The sequence below is a fragment of the Arachis stenosperma genome, chromosome 6 (genome assembly GCF_014773155.1).
Source record: "Arachis stenosperma cultivar V10309 chromosome 6, arast.V10309.gnm1.PFL2, whole genome shotgun sequence".
Classification (NCBI taxonomy): domain Eukaryota; kingdom Viridiplantae; phylum Streptophyta; class Magnoliopsida; order Fabales; family Fabaceae; genus Arachis; species Arachis stenosperma.
In genome coordinates, this window is record NC_080382.1 from 102,670,067 (window position 1) to 102,692,899 (window position 22,833).

At 33.3% G+C, this 22,833-nt stretch overlaps 2 protein-coding genes across 2 annotated transcripts; one reads left to right on the forward strand and one right to left on the reverse strand.

The window, feature by feature from the left end:
• Nucleotides 1–1,192: 1,192 nt before the first annotated feature.
• On the reverse strand, nucleotides 1,193–6,280 carry LOC130934346 (uncharacterized). Its single transcript, XM_057863925.1, has one exon. The coding sequence runs from the start codon at nucleotides 6,278–6,280 to the stop codon at nucleotides 1,193–1,195; it is 5,088 nt and encodes a 1,695-aa protein (XP_057719908.1).
• Nucleotides 6,281–16,474: 10,194 nt separating this feature from the next.
• LOC130932916 (WAT1-related protein At5g07050-like) lies at nucleotides 16,475–19,502 on the forward strand. The gene is made up of 7 exons (XM_057862374.1): nucleotides 16,475–16,814; nucleotides 16,902–16,964; nucleotides 17,080–17,196; nucleotides 17,289–17,544; nucleotides 17,837–17,995; nucleotides 18,091–18,242; nucleotides 18,943–19,502. Exons 1-7 carry the CDS (start codon nucleotides 16,594–16,596, stop codon nucleotides 19,226–19,228), a joined length of 1,254 nt encoding a protein of 417 aa, XP_057718357.1. The 5' UTR covers nucleotides 16,475–16,593; the 3' UTR covers nucleotides 19,229–19,502.
• The last annotated feature ends 3,331 nt before the right edge of the window (nucleotides 19,503–22,833 follow it).

The following is a 22,833-nucleotide window of genomic DNA, read 5'->3' on the forward strand; positions in this document are numbered from 1 at the left end:
TCTGGTTTGGCGTTTATTTATTTGCTTTCTGTTTTTGTAGGTGATTGGCGCTCGCCTTGTTGCTGTTGGTCGATCTCAGGAACTTGCTTTGGAACGGGAGAAAAAGGAGGTTACCCGTGTTGAAGAGTTATCTGGAATTATCCAGGAAAGGGATGAGAAAATTGTCGAGCTGTCTTCCTCCATGGAGAAGAGAGAGCTCGAATTTGCTGAGAAGCAAAAGCTGCACGAGGCCTCTATGAAGAACATGAAGTCTGAGGTCGATCAGTTATCTGCCCGGATCAAGGAGTTACAAGGCGGGGTTTATGAGGCCTTTGCCCAAGGTTTCGATCGCGCTGTTTCTCAAGTCAAGGTGTTGTACCCTGATGCTGACCCTTCAAAGCTCGATGTTATGAAGGTTGTTGTTGATGGTGAACTTGTGGAGGATGAGGGAGCTGTTGGGAGTGAGAGTGAGGGATCCAGCATAGGTGATAAGATAGAATAGTTAGTGTTTGTATTGTTGATGCTTGTTGTACCTTTTATTTTGGACTCTTTACTTGAATGTTTGACAGTTATGTTTTGTGTTCCGGGTATATAGCTTGGTTTGAAACGAATAGCTTTGACTAATGTGATACGTATTGACCGTAGTGGTGTGTCGTTATGAGAAAAACGACTATTTGATTGTTTGAAGTCAGGATTAGGATAATAGAGGTTTTAATGTACTGCTGTGATTATCCTTAAGATTCGCTTGAAATGTCATGTTTGTTGTGTATTCAAGTGTTATTTATTGGACTGTGCGCGTTGTTCTCCGAGTATGACGCTCGGATTAGCACTTAGTGTTCATTTGTTATAGAATTGTGGGAATTGTCAGTATGTCCTTGTCCGAGCAATATGCTCGGTATGCGCATGATTGAATTCCGAGTATGAAGCTCGGAATAGTGTGTTTGTTAGAAACGTTTTGACTTGTTTTTGTGGTGGGCATTTCCGAGGATTAAGCTCGGCTAGTGATGGCAAGGTTCCGAGGATTATGCTCGGATTCTTTGAAATGTGCGTTTTAACTGTTCAGAATATGAACCGTTGCTCAATATTTCGTACGAGTACAATGGTTTGTTGCGTCCGGCCTCGTTAAAACCCTCTCCGAGTAAAACCCATGTATTTTGGGAAAAAACCTTCGGAGGGGAAAAAGAGTACCATCATTCGCAAATTATATGTTACATCATGACTGATATTTTCTTAAGGAGGAGATGTTCCATGTTCCTGGAAGTTGATCTCCTTGAAGAGTTTCGAGCTTGTAAGCCCCTTTTCCGAGATTATGAAGTATTCGGAAAGGTCCTTCCCAGTTTGCCGCCAACTTGCCATGTGCCGGAGGTTTCCGGGCTTCTTCTGTGCGTCTGAGTACGAGGTCTCCATTGTTGAAAGTCCTGTGAACTACTTTTTTGTTGTGTCTTTGCTCTAGGTATTGTTTTCTGGCTCGTTGCTTTATTGCGGAAATATCTCTTTCTTCTTCTACAAGATCCAACTCGGCTGTCCGAGCTTGTAGGTTATTTGTTTCATCATAGAGCTCGGTCCTTAATGTTGGGACGCTGACCTCTACTGGGATAAGTGCTTCTGCGCCATATACCAGTTTAAAAGGAGTCTCTCCTGTGGCAGATTGAATGGTGGTATTGTAACTCCATAGAATTTCTGGAATGAGGTCGGCCCATTCTCCCTTAGCGTCGCCGAGCTTTTTCTTTAACCCCTGCAAGATAATTCTGTTAGCCGATTCAACTTGTCCGTTAGTTTGCGGGTGCTCTACTGAGCTGAAATGATGTTTGATGTTAAAGTTTGTTAGAAAGGTGGCGAGCTTATGATCTGTAAATTGTCTCCCGTTATCCGAGATTATCTCTTTTGGGATACCATATCTGCATATGATGTTCTTCCATAAAAAAGATCGCACCTTTTCCGCCGTTATGTGTGCTAGTGGTTGTGCCTCTATCCACTTAGAAAAATAATCAATTGAAACCAAAAGGAACTTTACCTGGCCTGGCGCTTTCGGGAAAGGTCCGAGGATATCCAATCCCCACCTATCGAAAGGCCAGCTTACCTCTATGGTATGGAGTTCTTCGGCCGGGGTCTCTGAGAGTGTGGCGTGTTTTTGGCAATTATCACACGCTTTGACTTTTGAAATGCAATCTCGCTTTATCGTCGGCCAATAATATCCTGTTCGCAGGATCTTTGCTGCTAATGCTCGGCCGCCAATATGGTTGCCGCAGACTCCTTCGTGTGTTTCGGCCATGACCTCCTCGGCCTCCTCGTTGCTAATGCACTTGAGTAGTGGTTGTGAATGCCCTCGTCTGTACAAAGTGTTTCCTAGCACTGTATAATAACTTGCTCTTCGTCGGAAGAGTGGCAAGTTCGGCTCGTCATTTGGTATAGTGCCTGTGTTGATGTAATTGAAAAAAGGTGTTCGCCAATCTGGGACCTGTATAATACTCAGAATTGTATCCTGCTCAAAACTCGGTTTGTCAAGCGTTAGCTGGGACAGTGCCGACGTGTTTCCGGCTTGCCGAGTTGTGGCTAGTTTAGACAACACGTCGGCCCTGGTATTGTGTTCTCGGTTTACATGAATAATATCAAATTCTTTAAATTTTGAAATTAGATCCTTTGTTATGAGCCAGTATTTCTCTAACAAAGGATCTTTTACCTGAAATTCGCCCTTTATTTGATGTACCACTAACGAGGAGTCGCAATAGACTGTTATTCGAGGTATTTGTAGTTGTAGGGCGAGCTTTAGTCCAGCGAGTAGGGCCTCATATTCTGATTGATTGTTGCTTGCGTTGAAGCGGAACTGTAGTGACTGCTCGGCCACCACTTTGTTTCCTTCTTTGAGTAGTATCCCAGCCCCACTGCCTTCTTTGTTGGACGCTCCATCTACATGTATGGTCCATCTCACTTCTGTGTTGTATGTGTCATTTGTCATCTCTGATATAAAGTCGGCTAGTACCTGTGACTTAAGTGTTTTCCTCGATTCGTACCGAATATCGAATTCGGAGAGCTCGACCGACCATTTTATTAATCTGCCGGCGAGCTCGGGTCTAGTTAGTATCTGCCTTAATGGTTGGTCCGTTCGTACTATGATTGTGTGGCTTTGGAAATAATGCCGCAGTCTTCTTGCTGTTGTGATTAGTGCCAGTGCCAATTGTTCTATCTTCGGGTACCTTGTTTCTGCTGGTTGCAGTACCCTACTGATGAAATATACTGGGTTCTGCTTTTTCCCTGTTTCTGTCACCAAAACCGAGCTTATAGCCTGGTTAGATACTGATAAATATAAATATAATGGGTTACCTGTCTCGGGTTTCTGGAGGATTGGTGGCGATGTCAAGTGTTGTTTAAGTTCGGTGAAGGCATTTTCACATTCATCTGTCCATTTGAACTTCTTGCCTTTAGAGAATGTCTGGAAAAAGTGATAAGATCGGTTTGCCACTGCAGGTAGGAAACGTGACAAGGCGGCTATTCGTCCTGCAAGTTGCTGGACTTCTTTTACTGTTCTTGGGCTTGTCATGTTTAGCACGGCCTTACACTTTTCTGGGTTGGCCTCGATGCCTCGAGATGTTAACATGAATCCGAGGAACTTTCCTCCTTGGACTCCAAAAGCACATTTGTCTGGATTGAGTCTCATGTTATATGCTCGGAGTTGTTTGAAGATTTCTGATAAGTCATCACAATGTGACCCCTGCATGGGTGTTTTGGCTACCATGTCATCTACATAGACCTCCATATTGCGGCCTATCTGATGTTGGAATACCTTGTCCATTAACCTCTGATACGTCGCACCTGCATTCTTTAGGCCAAAGGGCATTACCTTGTAACAAAAATTTCCATGTTCTGTTATAAAAGCCGTTTTGCTTTGGTCTTCTGGATGCATCAGAATCTGGTTATAGCCAGAGTATGCATCCATAAAACTCAAAGCTTTGAAACCAGAGGCGTTGTCAACTAATTTATCAATGCAAGGCAATGGGTATGCATCTTTAGGACAGGCTTTATTTAAATTTGTAAAGTCGACGCACATGCGCCATTTACCTGAACTCTTCCTTACCATTACCACGTTGGACAACCATGTGGTGAAGCGAATCTCTCTTATGAAACCTGCATTGAGGAGCTTTTGGGTTTCTTCAAGTGCTGCTTGTCTTTTTTCCTCTCCGAGGTTCCTTTTCTTCTGTGCGACTGGTCGGGCTGTTTTGTCAATTGCTAGCTTGTGGCAGATGACGTCGGGGTTTATCCCGGGCATGTCATCTGGTGTCCATGCGAAAAGGTCGGCGTTCTTACGCAGTATTTGAATGAGTCTTGCTCGTTCTGCCCCTTCTAATGCTTTTCCAACATATGTGCATTGCTTCTCGTCTGCTGTTAGTGTTACTTGTTGAAGGTTGTCCATTGGCCGAGGTCTTTCGCCGAGGTCTTCCCTAGGGTCTAGGTCGGCTAGTGTTGCTGAGCTGGCAGACGTGCGAATTGCTTGAACCTGGGGCCGAGTTTCCTGTTTTGTTTGTACTGGTTTTAGACCAGCGTTGTAGCATTGCCGAGCTTCTTGATGGTCGGCATACACTGTAGCGATCTTGTTTTCCTGCACTGGAAACTTGACACAGAGATGTAATGTGGACACCACTGCCCTGAATGTGTTCAGAGCGGGTCTCCCAAGTATAATATTATAAGGGCTGTAACAGTCTACTATTAGATATTGAATATCAATTGATTTTGCCATAGGGATCTCTCCCATTGTGGTCTTTAGCCATATGTGTCCCATGATGGGGACTCTCTCTCCGGAGAACCCAATTAGCTCTCCAGAGGAGGGTTGTATCAATTTTTCAGATAATTTCATTTTTGTAAAAGTAGAATAAAACAAAACATCAGCACTACTACCTGGGTCTAACAATGTTTTTCTTACCAACAGATCTCCAACCTGGATTGAAATTACCACGGGGTCGTCGAGGTTAGGGCTTGCCGATTTGAAGTCTGTTCGGTTGAATGATATTGTGACGTCTGGTCCTTTGTCCTTCTTTGGTTGTATGGTTCCTTCGATTGCCAGCATTGCTCTGTAGCTCCGCTTTCTGGCCGAGCTTGTTTCTCCTCCGCCTGCGAATCCTCCCGATATGTGGTTGATAACTCCTCTTGGCGGGTCAGGAGTGATCCTTTCTTTTTTGTCGTCAGCCGTTGCTTGCTTATGCTCTGTCCTGTCCGAGTTTCCTCCCTTGCCCTTCCGGGTCTCGATGTACTTGTCCAGGAGACCTTGGCGTGCTAGTTTTTCCAGGAGGTCCTTTGCGACGATGCAGTCATCTGTTGTATGACCGAACTTCCGGTGGAAGGCGCAATGTTTTGTCTTGTCCACGAATCGTTGATCCTGGTAGTTCCCTGCTCGGGCTGGTGGTTTAATGATTTTGGCGTTGAGGATTTCTCTGATGATGTTTTCTCTTCTGGTGTTGAATCTGGTGTAGGTGTTGTACTTTGATGCTGGTTTAGAGGGTTTCTTTGTGTCTCTATTGCCTGGAGATCTGAAGGTCCTTTCCTCATCTCTCCTGTGTGGTTGTTTGTCTGATTTCTGAGCTTCTCGAAGTTCTTCGATTTCCATTTGACCTGCCGCCCTTTCTCGGAACTCCTCTAGGGTTTTTGGCTTTGTTATGGCAATAGTCTCCCGAAATTTGCCGGGCCTGAGGCCGGCTTTGAGGGCGTGCAGGTGAACGGCTGGGTCCAAGTCTTGGATCTCCATGGTAGCGTCAGCGAATCGGGTCATGTAATCTTTAAGGCTCTCATGCTGGCCTTGTTTGATGGTGCCGAGATAGTCTGATCCATGTACATAGATTCTCGACGCGGCAAAGTAATCGATGAATGATCTGGCAAGGTCCTCGAAAGAGGAAATTGATCCCTCAGGGAGTTTGGAGAACCAGAGTAATGCCGCGCCGTCGAGGTAGGTTGGGAATGCTCGGCAAAGGACAGGCTCGTTCTTGGGGCCGTTGAAAAACATCATTGACTGGAACTTCTTTATGTGGGCTCGGGGGTCTCCGAATCCTTTGTACGGTTCCAGTGCAGTCGGAAGGGTAAAGTTCTTTGGCATCTGATAATTTGTGATCTCCTCGGAGAAGGGGTTGTCGAGGGTGAGCTTCTCCTTTGGCGGGGCGATGTTCAAGGGGTCTGTGGAATTATGAGCCGAGCCTTTGGAGTTCTCTCCATTGTTTTGCGTTGAGAGCTCGGCTATCCTCCGTACCTCCGCCTGAAGCTCAGCGATCTGAGCCAGGAGGTCATCCTGTGATAGTTGTGGATTTTCCTTGTCAGCCATGTCCGAGGATCGGGAATCCTGCAAAATAAAGTAGAAGACTAGACAAAGGAAAAAATGGGGTTAGATGTACTCCGGGCCCCACGGTGGGCGCCAAGTGATTCGTCCGAACACCAGGGAGGCCGAGCTTAAGCACTTCCAAACTGGCCGCCGGTAAAAGGGAAGAGCTTGACGTCGGCCGGAATCAAACACCGCGGCGGGAATACCTGCACAAGATACTCCGACGCTCAAGTCAGTAATAATCTCAGAAGAGAGAGAGAGAGAGTAAATGAGTTTAGAGTAAAGAGTAAGAGACTGAGTGTGATAGAACCTGAGACTTAGTCTAGTGTAATCTATGCTTTATAGGAGTTAGTTTCTACCCGTTAGTGGGTGAGTCCTAGTTTATAGATTAGTTAAGATTTATTCTGTTTTGGTGCTGTGAATTATCTGATCACGTTTCTTATCTTCAGTTGAGTAATGCCGTTCGGTCCTGATCATGGGCCGGGATTTTCGGATGGTTGATACGGGACCGAGCTTTGTGATGCACGTGTCTTTTTGTTCGAATGAGTGATGCCGAGCTTATCTGTGTCGTGCCGAGCTTATTGGTGCAACCGAGGATAAGGGTGACGTATCAATACTAATGATTATTTTTTATACTTTTAAAAATAATATAAATAATCATTAAAAATAATTTTTCTAACAGTAATAATATAGGTTTTACCGCGTACTGTCATACATACATAGTATACCCATTTCGAAAATTTGAATCGTACGTATTATAGCCGACAAAATCTCCCATGAAGTTGCAAAAGTACGACATCTCATATTAGAGATATACACTTAAAAGTATTTTATTATTTTTTGCCTGTGATCTATTCATTTTTTAAACGATCACAATTATTACTGCAATCATCGTAAAGTCTGCAAAGTTAACAAATAAAAATATTGCAAGTATTATTTGGGTTACACTGCAATTGTAAATCAGATTAAATTGTCAAAATGATTTTTCAGATTCATGATCGTATATTAATTTTATTTTTGAGATTTTAATTGCATTATTGTCATTTCTGAGATTGAACTTGAATATTATAGTGGTTCTTCAATTCTTTCTCAATAATAACTCAACAAAAAAAAGTGATAAATAAACTAACACTTTCTTGTCATGCTGAATAATAGTGAGAAGAGTGTTAGGAGATTAGTAAGTTTTGTAATTTGTGGTAATTAATTAGTTATTATTAATATTTTTAATGATATAAGATTATATCTAATAATGTGAAATTATTCATTTTTTTTACTGGTTAAGTATTAGCTAAATTTTAATAAAAGTGTTAACTTTTGTAGACTTTGCTAGGTTGTATGCCTTTGGTGCACTCAATCAAACCCAAAAAATCCAATTTAGGTGCATGTGCATTACATGTCCACAACTATCAAAAAGGACATCGTTTTTATTTTGATTTGGTACCAGAAATAAACGAACGTCATTTTATCGTTGTCCAGTTACTTACTGCCAAATAGAAATGAAATTAAAAGACTACTATAGTGATCAGAATTTAATTTTAAAGACGACAATAATGCAATTAGAACCTCAAAAACAAAATAAATGAACCGCGTGTGAATCTCAGAACCGGTTTGGGAATGCTAACTAATGATATGAAGAGGTTCTTGATGAGACGAACTTGGCCCCCGCGTGAATGGAGAGTCCTATCATTATCTCTTTTTTTATCTTTAATTTTTATTTTTCTCCCTTTAATTTGTTAGAGATACTGCACTAGTCTTGCATGGACAAAGGGTAGTGACCACTCAAATCATTGCACTTTCCATTTGTTTTTGTGGAAATTCTGCTCAAGATCATGGACTTAACGTGTCTATTTTATGTGGCCCTGCTGACACAATCTTAATATGGATATTATCATCACTTTATTGTTGGGGACTTGAATGATCAATTTAGGAGGTAACTATTAGTTTCTTTTAAAATAAGATTGGAAAAGGTAATTATTTATAATGTGCGATTGGACTAGTTTATTTTTAGCATTTTAAAGCAACATATAACTAGAAAATTCTTGAGACTATTTTCTTTTTTAGAAGGGGGGGCGTGGTGGTGGGAATGATAACTATGAAACTCCCAAACGTAAGTAATACTTTTTCCTTCATTCATATCTTTAATCTTTTATATGGTTTACACTGTCGTATTAGTGCTTATTTCTATAAATTTATAATGAACAAGAGAAATCATATACTATTAGTTGAGATTTATATATGTCCGATTTGTTAGAATTTTTATTCTAATTATGGTCCAATTTGTTATTATAGAAATTAGTTTGAGTGTTGTTATAATTATTAATTAATTATATTGACAATTGATTTATTTTTTAATGAAAAGAATATGACTATTTATAAATTTTATAAAGTTTGAGTCCCAATGATTACACAACAAAATAAACTCATTTTAATTCTATCTAATTTAATAATTTAAAAATTAAAAGTTTTAAATTAAATGAAAATTTTGTTTACAATAGCTAGAGGTACGTAACTGATTATTTATAAAATATCTAACACGATTCACTAGTAAAAAATAAGAAAACACGGATGGTATCAGTATTTTTTTTTTGTCCTTTTTTTTTTCTTTTTATGAATCGAAAAGACAAGAGCTCAATTGGTAAATCATGGCAATAAGGGTCACTCTCCTACTTGCAATACCCGTTGGGTGTTTAAAAAGAAAAAAAAAAGAAGGTACCAGTATGAGTATATAAGAGAATAAAAAATATATCCTTTCAATTTTTTTAATGTTTAAAAAAATAAAATATAATCTTTTATTATTAATTTTATAAATAAGACTAAAAATAAAAATAAAAAAATAATAAATTAGATTAAACAATTAACACCATCTAATTTTTTCTCTGCATTTACTCCCAAGAGAATGATGGTACGCCTAATTATATATATGAAAAAGTGTATATTTAGTATTAAATAGTGATGATTAATTAAGATGGCTTTTTCATGAATTTTTCACACGAGACAAAATTAAAGCATGTTTAGTAGTCCTTTTCTTCACCCGACACTTATGAACTATTAAAAGCTATCTAATGCGGAAAATAATTATGAAAAGTTTTGGAAGCTAATACTCTTTCGGTAAACAAATCAGCTAATTAATAATTGAATATTAAAAAATTCTAAATTAAAAATAATAAAAATATTTAAAATTTAAATAAAAAGTATATTTGAATATGAAAGAAGGTAAAATAATTAAGGGGTATAGAATAAAGATTTAGAATTTAAAAATTAACATTTAGAGTGTAGGATTTAATGTTTAAGATTATTGACGTCATGTGGCTAGTAGAGAGTGTCCGGCAGCCAACGGCGACTAGCAGTAAACAAGTGGTGGTGGTTGGTTGCTGATGGTAGGTGGATCAAATTGTGATATTAGAAGGGAGGAGAAGAAATTAAATAAGAAACAATAGAAGAATAATTTAATAAAAAAATTCATGAATATATAATTGAATTTGTTGGTTTATTGACTATTGTATGTTGGTTGTTTTTTTTGTTGGGTCCTTATTTGGGTTGAATAGTTATAATCATGCTTTAGAAAATTTTGTTTAGTTGAATTTTATAAATATTGAAAGGGATTCAATAATATATATGTGCCTCATCTTAGTTAACAGCAATTTATTTCATGATGATAGTATAAATTATAATACATTTCTGCATGCATAACTGCATTTATCTTTATTATTAGATACTTGCTTCGGAAATATGGTTAAATAAATTAAAGTAAAGAATAATTTTTCGAAATAAAAAATTTATGTCCATAAAAAATTAAAGAAGAGATTTTGTTTGGCCGCTCTGTCTACCTTATGGTGAAAAAGGAACGAGATTCCCTTTTGTAGCACTACAGGAGTATATAACTTAATTATAATGGAGCCTTTATTTGTTTTTTTTTTCTTTTTTTTGGTGACCCTTTATTCGGTTTTATATAATGAAAGTATTTTTCATTTTGGTACGTACCAATTTCTTTCCACAGGTGCCTTTTTTAGGAATGATCTAAGTAGCACAAAGGGAAAAAATAAAACTCATTATTATTTATACAACTTTTTATTTTTTTTATCACTTGAATCAGCCTAATGGATTCTTTCTCCATGTTTTGGTACGTATGTGATTGCTATATCTTGGACTTTAATATGAGGGGAAGAAAAAAAGGTAGAAAGAAAAAGAATATAGAAAGAGAAAATGAGAAAAACTAAAGTGGTCGGTAAGTATATACATAATGAATTGAAGTTCCTGAATTTTGAGATTCATGGAGCAATAACATACAAAAGCCTTTTTTGCTTTTCCATATACAAAACTACAAAAGCGCGTTTAATTTGCATATATAAGAAATTAACTTATTCTATGGATTAACGAAATAATAAATTCACCAATATATAGTTCAAATGGCATAATTTTTTTATAATAATTTTTTTTTAATTATAATATATAATTATTGAATTAGATTTTTAAAATATTTATCAATATATAAAAAATCTTATAAATTTTTTTTCATAATTTTTTTTAACATGATAATTTTATAAAAGAGACACAACAATATTAGTACACTATAAAATTATAAGATAACAGTAATTTATAATGTGTTTAGTTAAAAAATTATCATACATTTTATTAATTAAATTAGTTCTTTTAAAAATTAAAAAAATTAAAAAATATTATTAATTATTAATTACCTGAAATGTAGAGTATTTTTATAAAATACAAGATGTAAATTTTAAAATAAAATGATAGTTGAAATAATAAGTTATGATAAAAAATTAAAATATTTTTTAACAATATAAATTTAAAAAAAGTAAATATTTTTTACAAGAAATAAATATCTAAAATACACAATATAATTACTAAAATATAATTATAAAATTCATTATTAATATTCTATAATAATACAAATATTAAATATGTTAATATTTTAATATTATTAAAAAAAAACAAATTTTTTTAAATGAATATTAAGATGAGTATGTAAAATCTAATTTAAAAAGTACAAAAATTTAAATTTATAATATTAAATTGATTAAATAAAAAATATTAGTGAGCTAAATATAATTGAAATATAACTAAAATGTATAATATTTTTTATTTTCTTAAATACATGTCTCATATATATGTATAGTATTTTAAAATTTTAGAGGTCGAGGTCACTACTTCTCTTTTATATCCTTCCCTGTCTATATTTGGTGTCATTTCTCTCTCTAACATTCTATCTTTTAAGAACCATTATTATAATGCAGCATGTATAATAATTAATTTTCGAGCTTTCTAAATAGTTATCTAGATTTATGTAATATCTAACTTTGTTTTACCACATATGCATGCTAACCAAGTTCAGTGTATATGAGTTTAATCTTGATATCTTTAGAAAAATTATGAAGACATTTAGGAATAGGTATCATTATATTATGATATTATCCCTTGAAACAAATCACAACAGAACAATAAAAGTGTTATTTTTTTTCTTATATACAAATTTAATTTAGCACCTGAGTTTATATTAAAATATGTATTACGAGCAAAGTTGGTTAATTAAAAAACTCAATTTTATTTTGATATACTATAGATTTGCGTACATTGAGATCGAGTTTGATAGAGTTTTCACCCCCCAAGTTGATGAACACAACTTGGCCATTTCATCAAAGCGCATTCTTGTTCCCTTTACAGTTGTTCTTTATCACATAATCCCAAGAGCATAATGTACAATTGATTTTATGCTCTCTTTATTTTTTCCCTCCCAATTTTTTTAGTGTACTTAGTGCCAAGGCCAACTCAAATATAAAGTTTTACTTTAAGCTTTGTTGATGGCTATCTAGCTAAATTAGGTAGTAACTTTAAAAGACTACAAATTATTGAAGATATACACATACACTAGTAAAATTATTTTACGCTATCATGGAAAATTAATATATATTTGAGCACCTTTTTATACCGAAAGGAATTCCACTTAATATTTTCTTACATGATCAGGTATATTAATTTCTATCTCCAAACAACATTAGATAGAAGTATACATATTGTTTTCTGTTTAGAAAAATAAAAGCATCAAGGACTGTTACAAAGTTTTATGAACTTTAATTTAAAAAATTACCTTCTTAATTTGTTGATCAGAAGCACAACAGTATGAATAAAGAAGAAAAGAGAATATAACCGAAGAGAGAAAATGAGATGAAGAAAAACTAGATAAAGTTTGAATTAATTTTTGTGTAAAATATATAATCCGAACACTCTATATACACAAGCTGAAGAGAGAAAAAATTACTACTTTCTTTATATAGATTTTATTATAACTATAGTTTTCAATATAAACAAGTAATAACTACTTTACTAATTTTTTGTGTCTTCACTACTATTTCCTATACTACCCTCAATAGCCCCTCAAACTGAAATGAGGAATGATCACTTTCAATTTGTCTTTAAATCGATCGAAGATTCTAAGAGAAAGAGGTTTTATAAAAATATCAACTACTTATCAAAACTTGGGATATGAGTAATATATAGTTTTTGATTGATTTGTTTTCTTACAAAATGTAGATCAATTTCAAAGTGTTTGGATTTAGTGTGTAACGCTGGGTTGACAGCTAAAAGACAAGCACTTTGATTGTGTGAGTAGATTATAGGTGAAGTTAAGACTGGTACTTGAAGCTCATGAAAAAGGTTTTGCATCTATTGAATTTTTGATTGAGCATCTTCCATGGTTCTGAATTCAGCTTCAGTACTAATAAATTGTTGTTTATTTCACTTCCAAAGTAAACACAATACTCTGTCATTGAGTGTCCATCATCAAGGTCCGCTCTCCAATCTGCATTAGAAAAAGCAATAATACGAGTATGAGTATTTTGAATAAAAAGTAATCCATGGTGTTCTGTATCTTGAATATATCTTAGGATACGTTTGATTGCATTCCAGTGATTAATTGTGGGATTACGCATGAACTGCATAAATAAGGCCAGGTCTAGTTAGTGTAAGATACTGAAGTGCTCCTGTGACTGATCTATAAAGTGTTGAATTCTCAAATGGTGCTGAATCATTGCTGTATAATTTGTTAGATGACACCATAGGAATTGGAGCTGGATTAGCTTTACGCATTATTTTTTGTCCCTGAGAGTAAGTCTCTAATATACTTGGTTTGTGTCACCAGGATTTAATTTTGTTGGGGATAGGATGCTTCAAGTCCAAGAAAGAAATTGAACCTTCCTAGATCTTTCAAGAAAAAGACAGAGTTGAGATGAATCATTAATGTAAAACTTTCATGAGAATTGCTGCTTATTATCAAAATATCATCTACATATGCAATAAAAAAAATAATAATAGGATGTGATGATTTTTTAATAAACAGTGATGGATCTGAGTGTGTGCTTTTGAATTTGTAATTAAAGAGAGTATTGTACCAAGCATGTGGTGCTTACTTGATGCCATAAATAGCTTTGTTCAACTTACAAATCCAACCTAGATTCTGATCAATGAAGCCTTGTAGCTGCCCACACTGCCGGTAAGTTGTGTTTTAAAATTTCGCACCAATATTTAAGATTTATAATTTAAGGTTTATGATTAAGAAATAGAATTTAAGATAAATAAAATAATTTTTAAAAAATTGACTGATATTAGCTTAAAAAAGAATTTACCCCGTTATATTACTCAAATTTTAATTAAGAAAAATTAAGAGACTAATACGTTTTAATAATATTAGTCAATATTTTAGACTAATATCTTATTTTTATACTATTAGAATTTAAAATTTAGAATTTTATATTAGCCTAATATTGAAAAAAAATAATAAATTTTATTAGGTATATAGTATTATTCTTTAATATATATATATTAAAAAATTATATCCATTAAAAGTCTATGCCATTAAATGAGAACACATAAATATAGTTTAATATTTTATCTATATTATTTTAGTAATCGTCTTTTTCTGTCTGACTAGAATTATTTAAATCAATGTTGTGAAATATATAATACAAGATTAGGAGAATCAAACGTGGATATAAACAGTGGATTATATAATTTATCATGCAAGCCACGGAAATTGAGATGGCACTACTACTATAGCTACTTATCCTGATGACATGCATACATAACAAATAAAGGGAGAGGAAGATTCTTTGAATATAATGCCTATAATGAATGGCAATAGCATATAATCCAATCCATCAATCTTTCTCTCTTTCCAAATGTCAAGTGGACATGTATCTAACCTTCTACGTATAAAACGAACAAGATACTTTCACTTCGTATCTTTTATACTACTAGCTAGGTTCCTATCTATAACAAACATACACCACCGGTACGTTAAAATAAAATAAGAGTAATATATTGCTTTAGTCATTTAATATATATTTAGGATAATCTTTAATTTTACCTTTAATATTTCAAAATTTTTTTTAAAAAAAATTTTAATAGGCTCTATGCTGTCTTTGTGTTAAATAAAAAAAGGAATACAATCAATTTGAATTTATAAAGTGATTAGGTCATTTTTTGCAATATTAAAAATTTGAATTTTACTTTATATATGTAGCAATTCATTAGTCAAAGACAAATCCTTAAATAGAATTTAAATTAGATTCGCGACGAATTAGTCATTGAAAAATAAAAATAGTATTGACTCAAAGTATTGATTGATATTAATAAAAAGTATTGATTCCTAAATTTTTTTTAAAAATATTTATTTTACCTATATTTAATTGTAGAATAACATAAATTTTATTTGTTTTAGGATAAAAATAAAATATTTTAAATATTAAAAATGAAATTAAAATTTAACTCAAATATTAAAAACTGCAATAATATATAATACTTTATCCTAAAATAAAAAAGGCTAAAAACATACACATTGAAATTGGAAGCGTAAAATAAAAGAAGATGCAGATAACTAAACTGAAGAATATATAATGATCCACTTTGCATTTAATAAATAATGATAATCAACACAGTCACAAAAAATAAATAAATAAATAAATAAATAAATAATGATAATCAACAGTTAAAATTTTATTTATTTCCATTAGGTTACATACATTTAGGAGTTTCGAACTTTAACAAAATTGTTCTACGTCTGTTGCTTTTCTTAATACATTGACTTTATTTTATCTTGATATATATAGTAGATATATATAAATAAGTCTACAATATATAGCGAGTCAATTCGAGCTCTTCATGCTTATATTTCTTATATTCATAGAAAATAAATCTATGTTTCATATAAAACACTGAAATTTTAGCATCAGCAATCACCAAACTCTAGGTCGTAGAACAAGTGGAGGGGAACCCACCATCCTCATCATTCACTACCTCTATGGAACTTTAGGCAAACCCTACCTAATTGCGTATCGTTATTATGATGTTAATTTGGACTTAATTTTTGCAAAGTTGGATCAAATACTTTCTTGACAAAATATGTATCAGGTAGAACTATGCTAGACTTAAATAAAATACTACACATTTCAAAAGTACATAGGAATTTTCCGTGTTTCCAATTTTTTAAAGAAAACAAAAATTAATTCTCCACAAATAACAAACAAGAAGTTTGAATTACAACCGCAAGAGAGCGTCACATTTGAAATCAATTAAAAAAAAAAAACACCTCAGAGTTTATTATTTTTTAAAAAAAAAAAGAACAACGAAATTACTATGGAGTGTATTTATTTTATGTGAAATATTATATCAATTCACCAATAATTGTTCTTGGATTTAATTTTAAGGAATTCATTTTTATTTAATAATATTTTAATAATAAATGAGAGAACAATCATTATTCTTAATGAAGACATTTGTTGTATATTTTGGTTGTTGACGCTTAGTGATGTATTTGTTGTGTTTGTCAAAAACTTGTGATTTGTAATAAATTTTTGATTTTTGATAATAATACTAGTATAATTATAATTAACCTTAATTTGTGTATTTTGAGTAAAAGAAATCTAATAATTGGAACAGATATTTTACCACGTGGAATCCATATTATGTGAAACGCAATGCATGCACTAACTAATATAGTAGTAGTATTCTATCCAATAAGGTACAACATGCGCTTACGTAATAACAATAATAATAATTAATAACAACAATAATGAAAAAGAAAGCAAGTGAAGTGTTGACGGTGAGAAACAAAACACATACAAGCATACAACTATACCCTCAAACCACCCTTATAAATACCCTTAGAGGGTCACCATTTTCACTTAGGAGACACAAGCAACAACAACAAAGTGTTTGTGTGTGTTCTTCCTCTTCACTACTCACCCTTCTTCTTCTTATTATTACTACCCTTTTACTTGTACACAAGAAATTAAAGAAAAAAAAATATGGAAGTAAACAACAACAACAATGGTGGATGTTGTTGTGGAAGTTATTTTCAGAGGTGCAAGCCTTACATAGCAATGATATCTCTGCAATTTGGGTATGCCGGAATGAACATAATCACAAAGGTTTCTCTCAACCGCGGCATGAGCCACTATGTTCTTGTTGTCTATAGACATGCCTTTGCTACTGCTGCTATTGCTCCCTTTGCTCTTGTTCTTGAGAGGTACAAAACATGACAATCGATCACATATTTCATTGCCTTTCTTTGTTTTCAGTCCTCTCATCACACCTTCTTTGTTGTTTTCTGTAGGAAAGTGAGGCCTAAGATCACATTCCTTATGTTCATGCAAATGTTTGTGTTGGGTCTTCTTGGGTTAGTACATAGTTTTCATTGAAATTTAATTGATCAATTAATTAATTTCGTAAAAACATGCTCTACAGAGTTTAACTTTTCCCCTGTTTTCCTCTGCTCTGTTCTGTTCTTATAGGCCTGTGATTGATCAGAACTTATACTACATGGGTTTGAAATTTACATCCCCAACATACTCGTGTGCTCTAAGCAACATGCTCCCTGCAATGACGTTTGTGATGGCAGTTATTTTCAGGTATATAATTCTCTTCTACTTGATAACTATCTCAAGACACAATCTTTCTGTGTTAGAGTTGTTGGCTGATTTTTTGTTGGTATAAATATTAGGATGGAGATATTGGACATGAGAAAAGTGAGGTGCCAAGCTAAGGTGATTGGAACTGTGGTAACAGTAGTTGGGGCAATGTTAATGACATTGTACAAAGGCCAAGTCATTAACTTCTTCTGGTCTCATTACATGCACCACCCAAGAAACTATGTACCTGATAACACCACCACTAACTCTGGTGAAACCGATTGGGTCAAGGGTTCCATTCTTCTCATCTTTGCTACCCTTGCTTGGGCTTCCTTCTTCATCCTTCAGGTAAATCAAGCGATTGTGTTTAGAATATTCTTATTCTTTAAGAATTTCAGATGTTTTTTTTTATGTTAAATATTGGGTGTAATGTTAGTTGTGTAATATTAGCTACTAAAATTATATATATTATTATATTAATAAAAAATGTCTGACTAATTTATTTACTATCTTAGAAGTCTTACAAATATAAACATGTGAATGAATAACCGTTTAATAGTATGTTTTTAACCTTTAATTATTAAGATTATAATTAAAGTATTTGAAGAATAAAATTGGTTTTTCTGTGTGAATAATGCAGGCAGTGACATTAAGAAAATACCCAGCTCAGCTCTCACTAACTGCCATAGTGTGTTTCTTGGGAACACTGCAATCAATTGCAGTAACCTTTGTGATGGAGCACAGTCCAAATGTTTGGACCATTGGCTGGGACATGAACTTGCTAGCTGCAGCCTATGCTGTAAGTCTTTCTTTTTCCTTTTTTCTTTTCATTTTTAATCTGTTTGATGAAATTTGTGAATGAAATGATGAGAGTGTAAATGGTTGTGTTTGCAGGGGATAGTGTCATCAGGTATTGCATACTATGTTCAAGGGATTGTGATGCAAAGAAGAGGACCAGTTTTTGTCACTGCTTTCAGCCCTTTGATGATGATCATTGTTGCTGTTATGGGATCTTTCATCCTTGCTGAAAACATATACCTTGGAGGGTAATTTCTTGCTTCCTTATTCTTACCAATTTTGCATAAATATATTTTACATTAATAGTACAAGAGGATGAGTCAAATTTATATAAACAATAAATAAATAATGCATACAAATAATTTTCTCTAGTTGATTATAGTTAATTTCAATTTTATTTATTTTTTCTTTTCTTTTGTTTTTTTGACATCCACAATCTGGCTCTTAAGTATTTGCATCATTCATTATTATAATAGAAAATTTCATAAATGCCCTAAGAGTAGGACCATTTTTTGCTTGGATCATTGGTGTCTTTCACTTTCATTATAATATGGATGATACAATAATTGAAGTGTTTAGATATGAAGGATAGAAGAAGAAAAGAAAAATAAGTAAATACATTTTTTTTCTCTAACAATATTTAAAAATTTCTTCACTGTTCTAGCACCCTATCACTATTCCCAAAGACATTATCATTTCAACTTTAATTAGCTTAATAAACTACTTTGCTTTCATGCGGTTTCGTCTCACAGCTTATACAGTTCAACATAGTGATTGCTTTCTCCAATCATTTTCTTATCACAAATCAAAAGTTTGAATCTTTTTCATTTAATGAAACATCACCATCACCCAAAAATAAACAAAATAAAAATATGTGTTCAGATATATTGAAATGCTATAGTGCAATTATTGATGTAACGTTTTTTTTTTTTTTTAATGTGGTTACAGTGTAATTGGAGCAATTCTTATAGTAGTGGGACTCTACTCGGTTCTATGGGGAAAATACAAGGAGCACAAAGAGAAAGAAGCAGAAAATATAATTACTGATGAACCAATTAAGTGCTGTGGTAACCAAATTGCAAGGTTGGAAACTGTGATTGAAGATTCAGAATCAAATGACATTGAGATGCAAAAGGGTGATGATAATAATAATAATAACGAAGCTTGCAACGAACTAAGCGTGACAATAATTAGTAACAATAATAATAATGATAATGATGTTACAAAAGCTTGAACTGGTTGTGATTAATTAATTAATTAGGCCATGGTGAAAAATAATAGAGGCTGCAAAGAAAAATGGAAGAGGGTTAATGAAAAGAAGAGAGAATGTGAGAGGGGGGTTTTTGTGTACCTTCGTCCTCATCACTATCTTTCTTAGGAAACTTAGCTGAAACTTTTTTTTTTTAATTAAATTATGACTGTTTGATTAGGACCCTAAGTGCGGGCCTAGTTGTCCATGATGTAACTTAAATTTTGCATACTTTGGTTAATGAAAGATTTTTAAGAAATTCCAAACTTCTCTGTCTTATATCACTGAATAAATTTGGTGCATTATATACTGATAATCTAATAATAATATAAATTTTAACTATATTTTCTAACAAATTTAATTTTAATCCACAGATAGTGTAAAATAGTTTATGAATTGAATTAAACTTGGTGCATTATTTAAGTTGTAACTATGCATAATTCGCAGAATTTGATGATGTATGTGGAATAATTATTGGTGACATTTGAGAACACAGATCTCATGCATATACATGGCTCCAAGACAAGAATTGACAATAGATTCTTAGGGTCTAATCATATATATTGAAGTTTCTCAAATTTAAGAATCTGATGCTCTGCTTCTTTGGAACCTTAATTAAGAAAGCTAGTTGATGTAATTGGAAACTTATAATTAATTAATTAATTAAGCATCCATAATTACCATATCAGATGCGAGTTCCTGCTACAAGGTTGGCTGAATATTTAAAGAGACAAATTAAAGTAAGGGCACCACCACCTATAAACTATTAAGATTGGAGTGTCTAATAGAAGCATTATCCATACAGGGATTTGAATTTTTGTCACACGTGACCATAAATTTATGTCATAATATTGAAGAGAGTATGATATAATAATTAATAAACTGAATTGATTCTGCATTCAACAAAACTGCATATATGAAGTTTGGTAATACAGAAACTCTTAAAATTTATATATAGACCGACCTTTAAAAAAAAAAAAAATCTCTTGTTACCCTTTTTTTCTCTAACGCTAAAATATTTTCCTTTTTGTACTGAAGTTTACAAGGGTTTCTGGCCAAAATTTCTAAACAAGAAATTTAAAGTTGTTAAATTTAGATAGAAATTTTCTCTGTGGAGAAATGTTAAATTTTAGTTATGGTAGATGAAGATATGTTAACATATATAATACAGAGATCATAAATGAGGTGGGAATTAAATATTGTAATGTGAACTGATGATTAAGCTTGCTTATTAAAGTTTTGATTCCGGTGAATTAGTTAAGAGTGGTGAAAGAATATTTCCCTGAATTTCAACGGAAAAATATATATGTTAACCTTCTTCTCAAGGACAGATTCTATGCTATCTCTGGATAAGCATCGAACTCTATACACAACACAACATAGCATAGATATATATCCTATCTAGGGACGAATAATTACGCCATGGATTCCAAGGGATGCAACCTTGGATTATGTTAATATATAAGATCACATAGCCTTTATAGATGTAACATTGGAATTGATTCTTGACATTTTCTTTCCTTATTTTTTTTTTCGGGAAAAATTAATTGTGTCACCATCATGTGTCAATTTGAATTGGGCGATTAGGTGGACATAATATTTGCTTTGTTAGATAAAACGCCACCAGCCAACGCCACCAGCCAACACCACCTTTTGCTCTAACTTTCTTGATTTACAACATATTCGTATTTTAAACAGAAATGCTCTTTAATTTGTTCATATTTATCTATAATTTGTGTTTATTATTCTACTAAATGAATTTCATTTCTTGGCTAGTTAATTTATGTAATTTCCTTTGATATCTTAAAAACATTATTCAGCTTTTTTAATTACAAATAGCAAGAGTTTGATTTTGATGTAGTGAGAGTGTAAAAATATTGTAAAAGTCACTCAATTATATTCATTTTTTTAGATGATCATTTACATGGTCAATGTAAAATATGTTAATAAATTTGGTAAAAAGAATCATATTATCTGCAAAACACAAGAGAGAGAATTTAGGTCTATTTTTTGATAGACTAATAGATTTTCAGTTTTTTTATTTACAAGATTATTGATAAATTGAGAAAACTTTTCAATACAATGAACAAAAAAAATAAGAGGATAAGGAATCTCCCTTTTGTAAGGATAAAAGTCTCCAAAGGGTAACCATTCCAGAGAACATTGAAAGATGAAGTGTTAATGCAACATCCAGTGTTAATGCAATAAGGTTTATGATGTGTGGGAGAATGTTGGCATCTGCTAAGTTTTCAGTATAAAATTTCAATTCAGCATATCATAGGTCTTTCCAAGGTCCACCTTGATAGCCATAAAACCTTTCCGACCTTTTTTTATTCTTATGGAATGAACCACTTCTTGAGTAATTATAATATTATCAATGCTAGTTCTCCCACATATGAAGCTGGATTGAGTATTTGAAATGATCTTTGTCATGATTGGCTTTAATCTAGTGGATAACAGCTTGGCAACAATCTTATAGCAAACATTACACAAGTTTATAGGTCTGAAGTGTGCAAACATCTCAGGATTATTCACTTTGGAAATTAGGAATATAAGAGTTTGGTTGATCTGGCTTATGCTTAACGGGTTTGCGAAAACCTCTTCAACCCAACTACAAACAGTAGGCCCAACCTTATCCCAGGAATGTTGAAAGAACTTAAGGAGGTAAACCATCAGCTCCCGGAGCCTTCCACCTTCCCATATCAAAAACTGCTACTTTAATTTTCTCATTAGTAGGTCCTTAGAAATATGCTACTTCTCATCCTCGAAAAGAATCGGAAAGTTACCTGAAATAGGAAAGGGTAAAGGAGAATGATTAATATGATCCTCTAAAAAAATTTTCTTAAAAAAATTCACTCCTAATACCCTAAGCACATCTCGAATAATCACTCCAAGTCTCATAATCAATTTTTTTTAAAAAAATTTTTGATCCTCCTTCTTCTCGCATTTGCTTTAAGATGGAAGTAGATAGAATTTTTATCACCAAATTTAATAATGTTGCACTTGAAAATTTGAAGTTAATAACTCTTTTCTTGAACAATAGTCTTTTCATAATCCTTCCAAAGATCTTTTTGAAGTTTTCAAGGAAGGGATTATTTTGGAAAGAGAGGTTTTTGTTAATATCCTCTAGGCGAACAAAAATTTTATTTTATTTTCTTGAAAATGTTACCAAAAATATTTTTGTTCCAAACTTTGGCTTTGTTGGTAAAAGAAGAAATGTTATCTATCGCATGTGCATTCCAAGCATCATTTACTAGATTAGTATGATCATCATGAAGTAATTAAGGTGCAAGAAAATGAAAGGGTTTATTAAAGTTATCGTGGTTGACAAGATGAAAATCTATCAAAATCGGGAGATGATTAGATTTCAGCTTTGGAAGATGTTTAATCCCTACTATTTAATCCAATAAAGGTTGTTGAGGACTCTATCCAATCTTCTCTTGATCTATCAGAAAACCTATGAGAAATAGGAACCAAACAAAATCCCAACACCTATACACAATGAGAAAGTTATATAACATATAACTTATACACTATCAAATATCTACAACTAAGCTCGGTCTAAATACCTACAGATACTAGTCAACCAC

Bases quoted from the DNA above. Each gene is read 5' to 3' on its own strand.
- LOC130934346 (XM_057863925.1), bottom strand. From the start codon at position 6,280: ATGGCTGACAAGGAAAATCCACAACTATCACAGGATGACCTCCTGGCT.
- LOC130932916 (XM_057862374.1), top strand. From the start codon at position 16,594: ATGGAAGTAAACAACAACAACAATGGTGGATGTTGTTGTGGAAGTTAT. The intron at 16,965-17,079 runs GTTAGTACATAG...CTGTTCTTATAG, and splicing joins TTTGTGTTGGGTCTTCTTGG to GCCTGTGATTGATCAGAACT. The intron at 17,545-17,836 runs GTAAATCAAGCG...TGAATAATGCAG, and splicing joins CTTCCTTCTTCATCCTTCAG to GCAGTGACATTAAGAAAATA.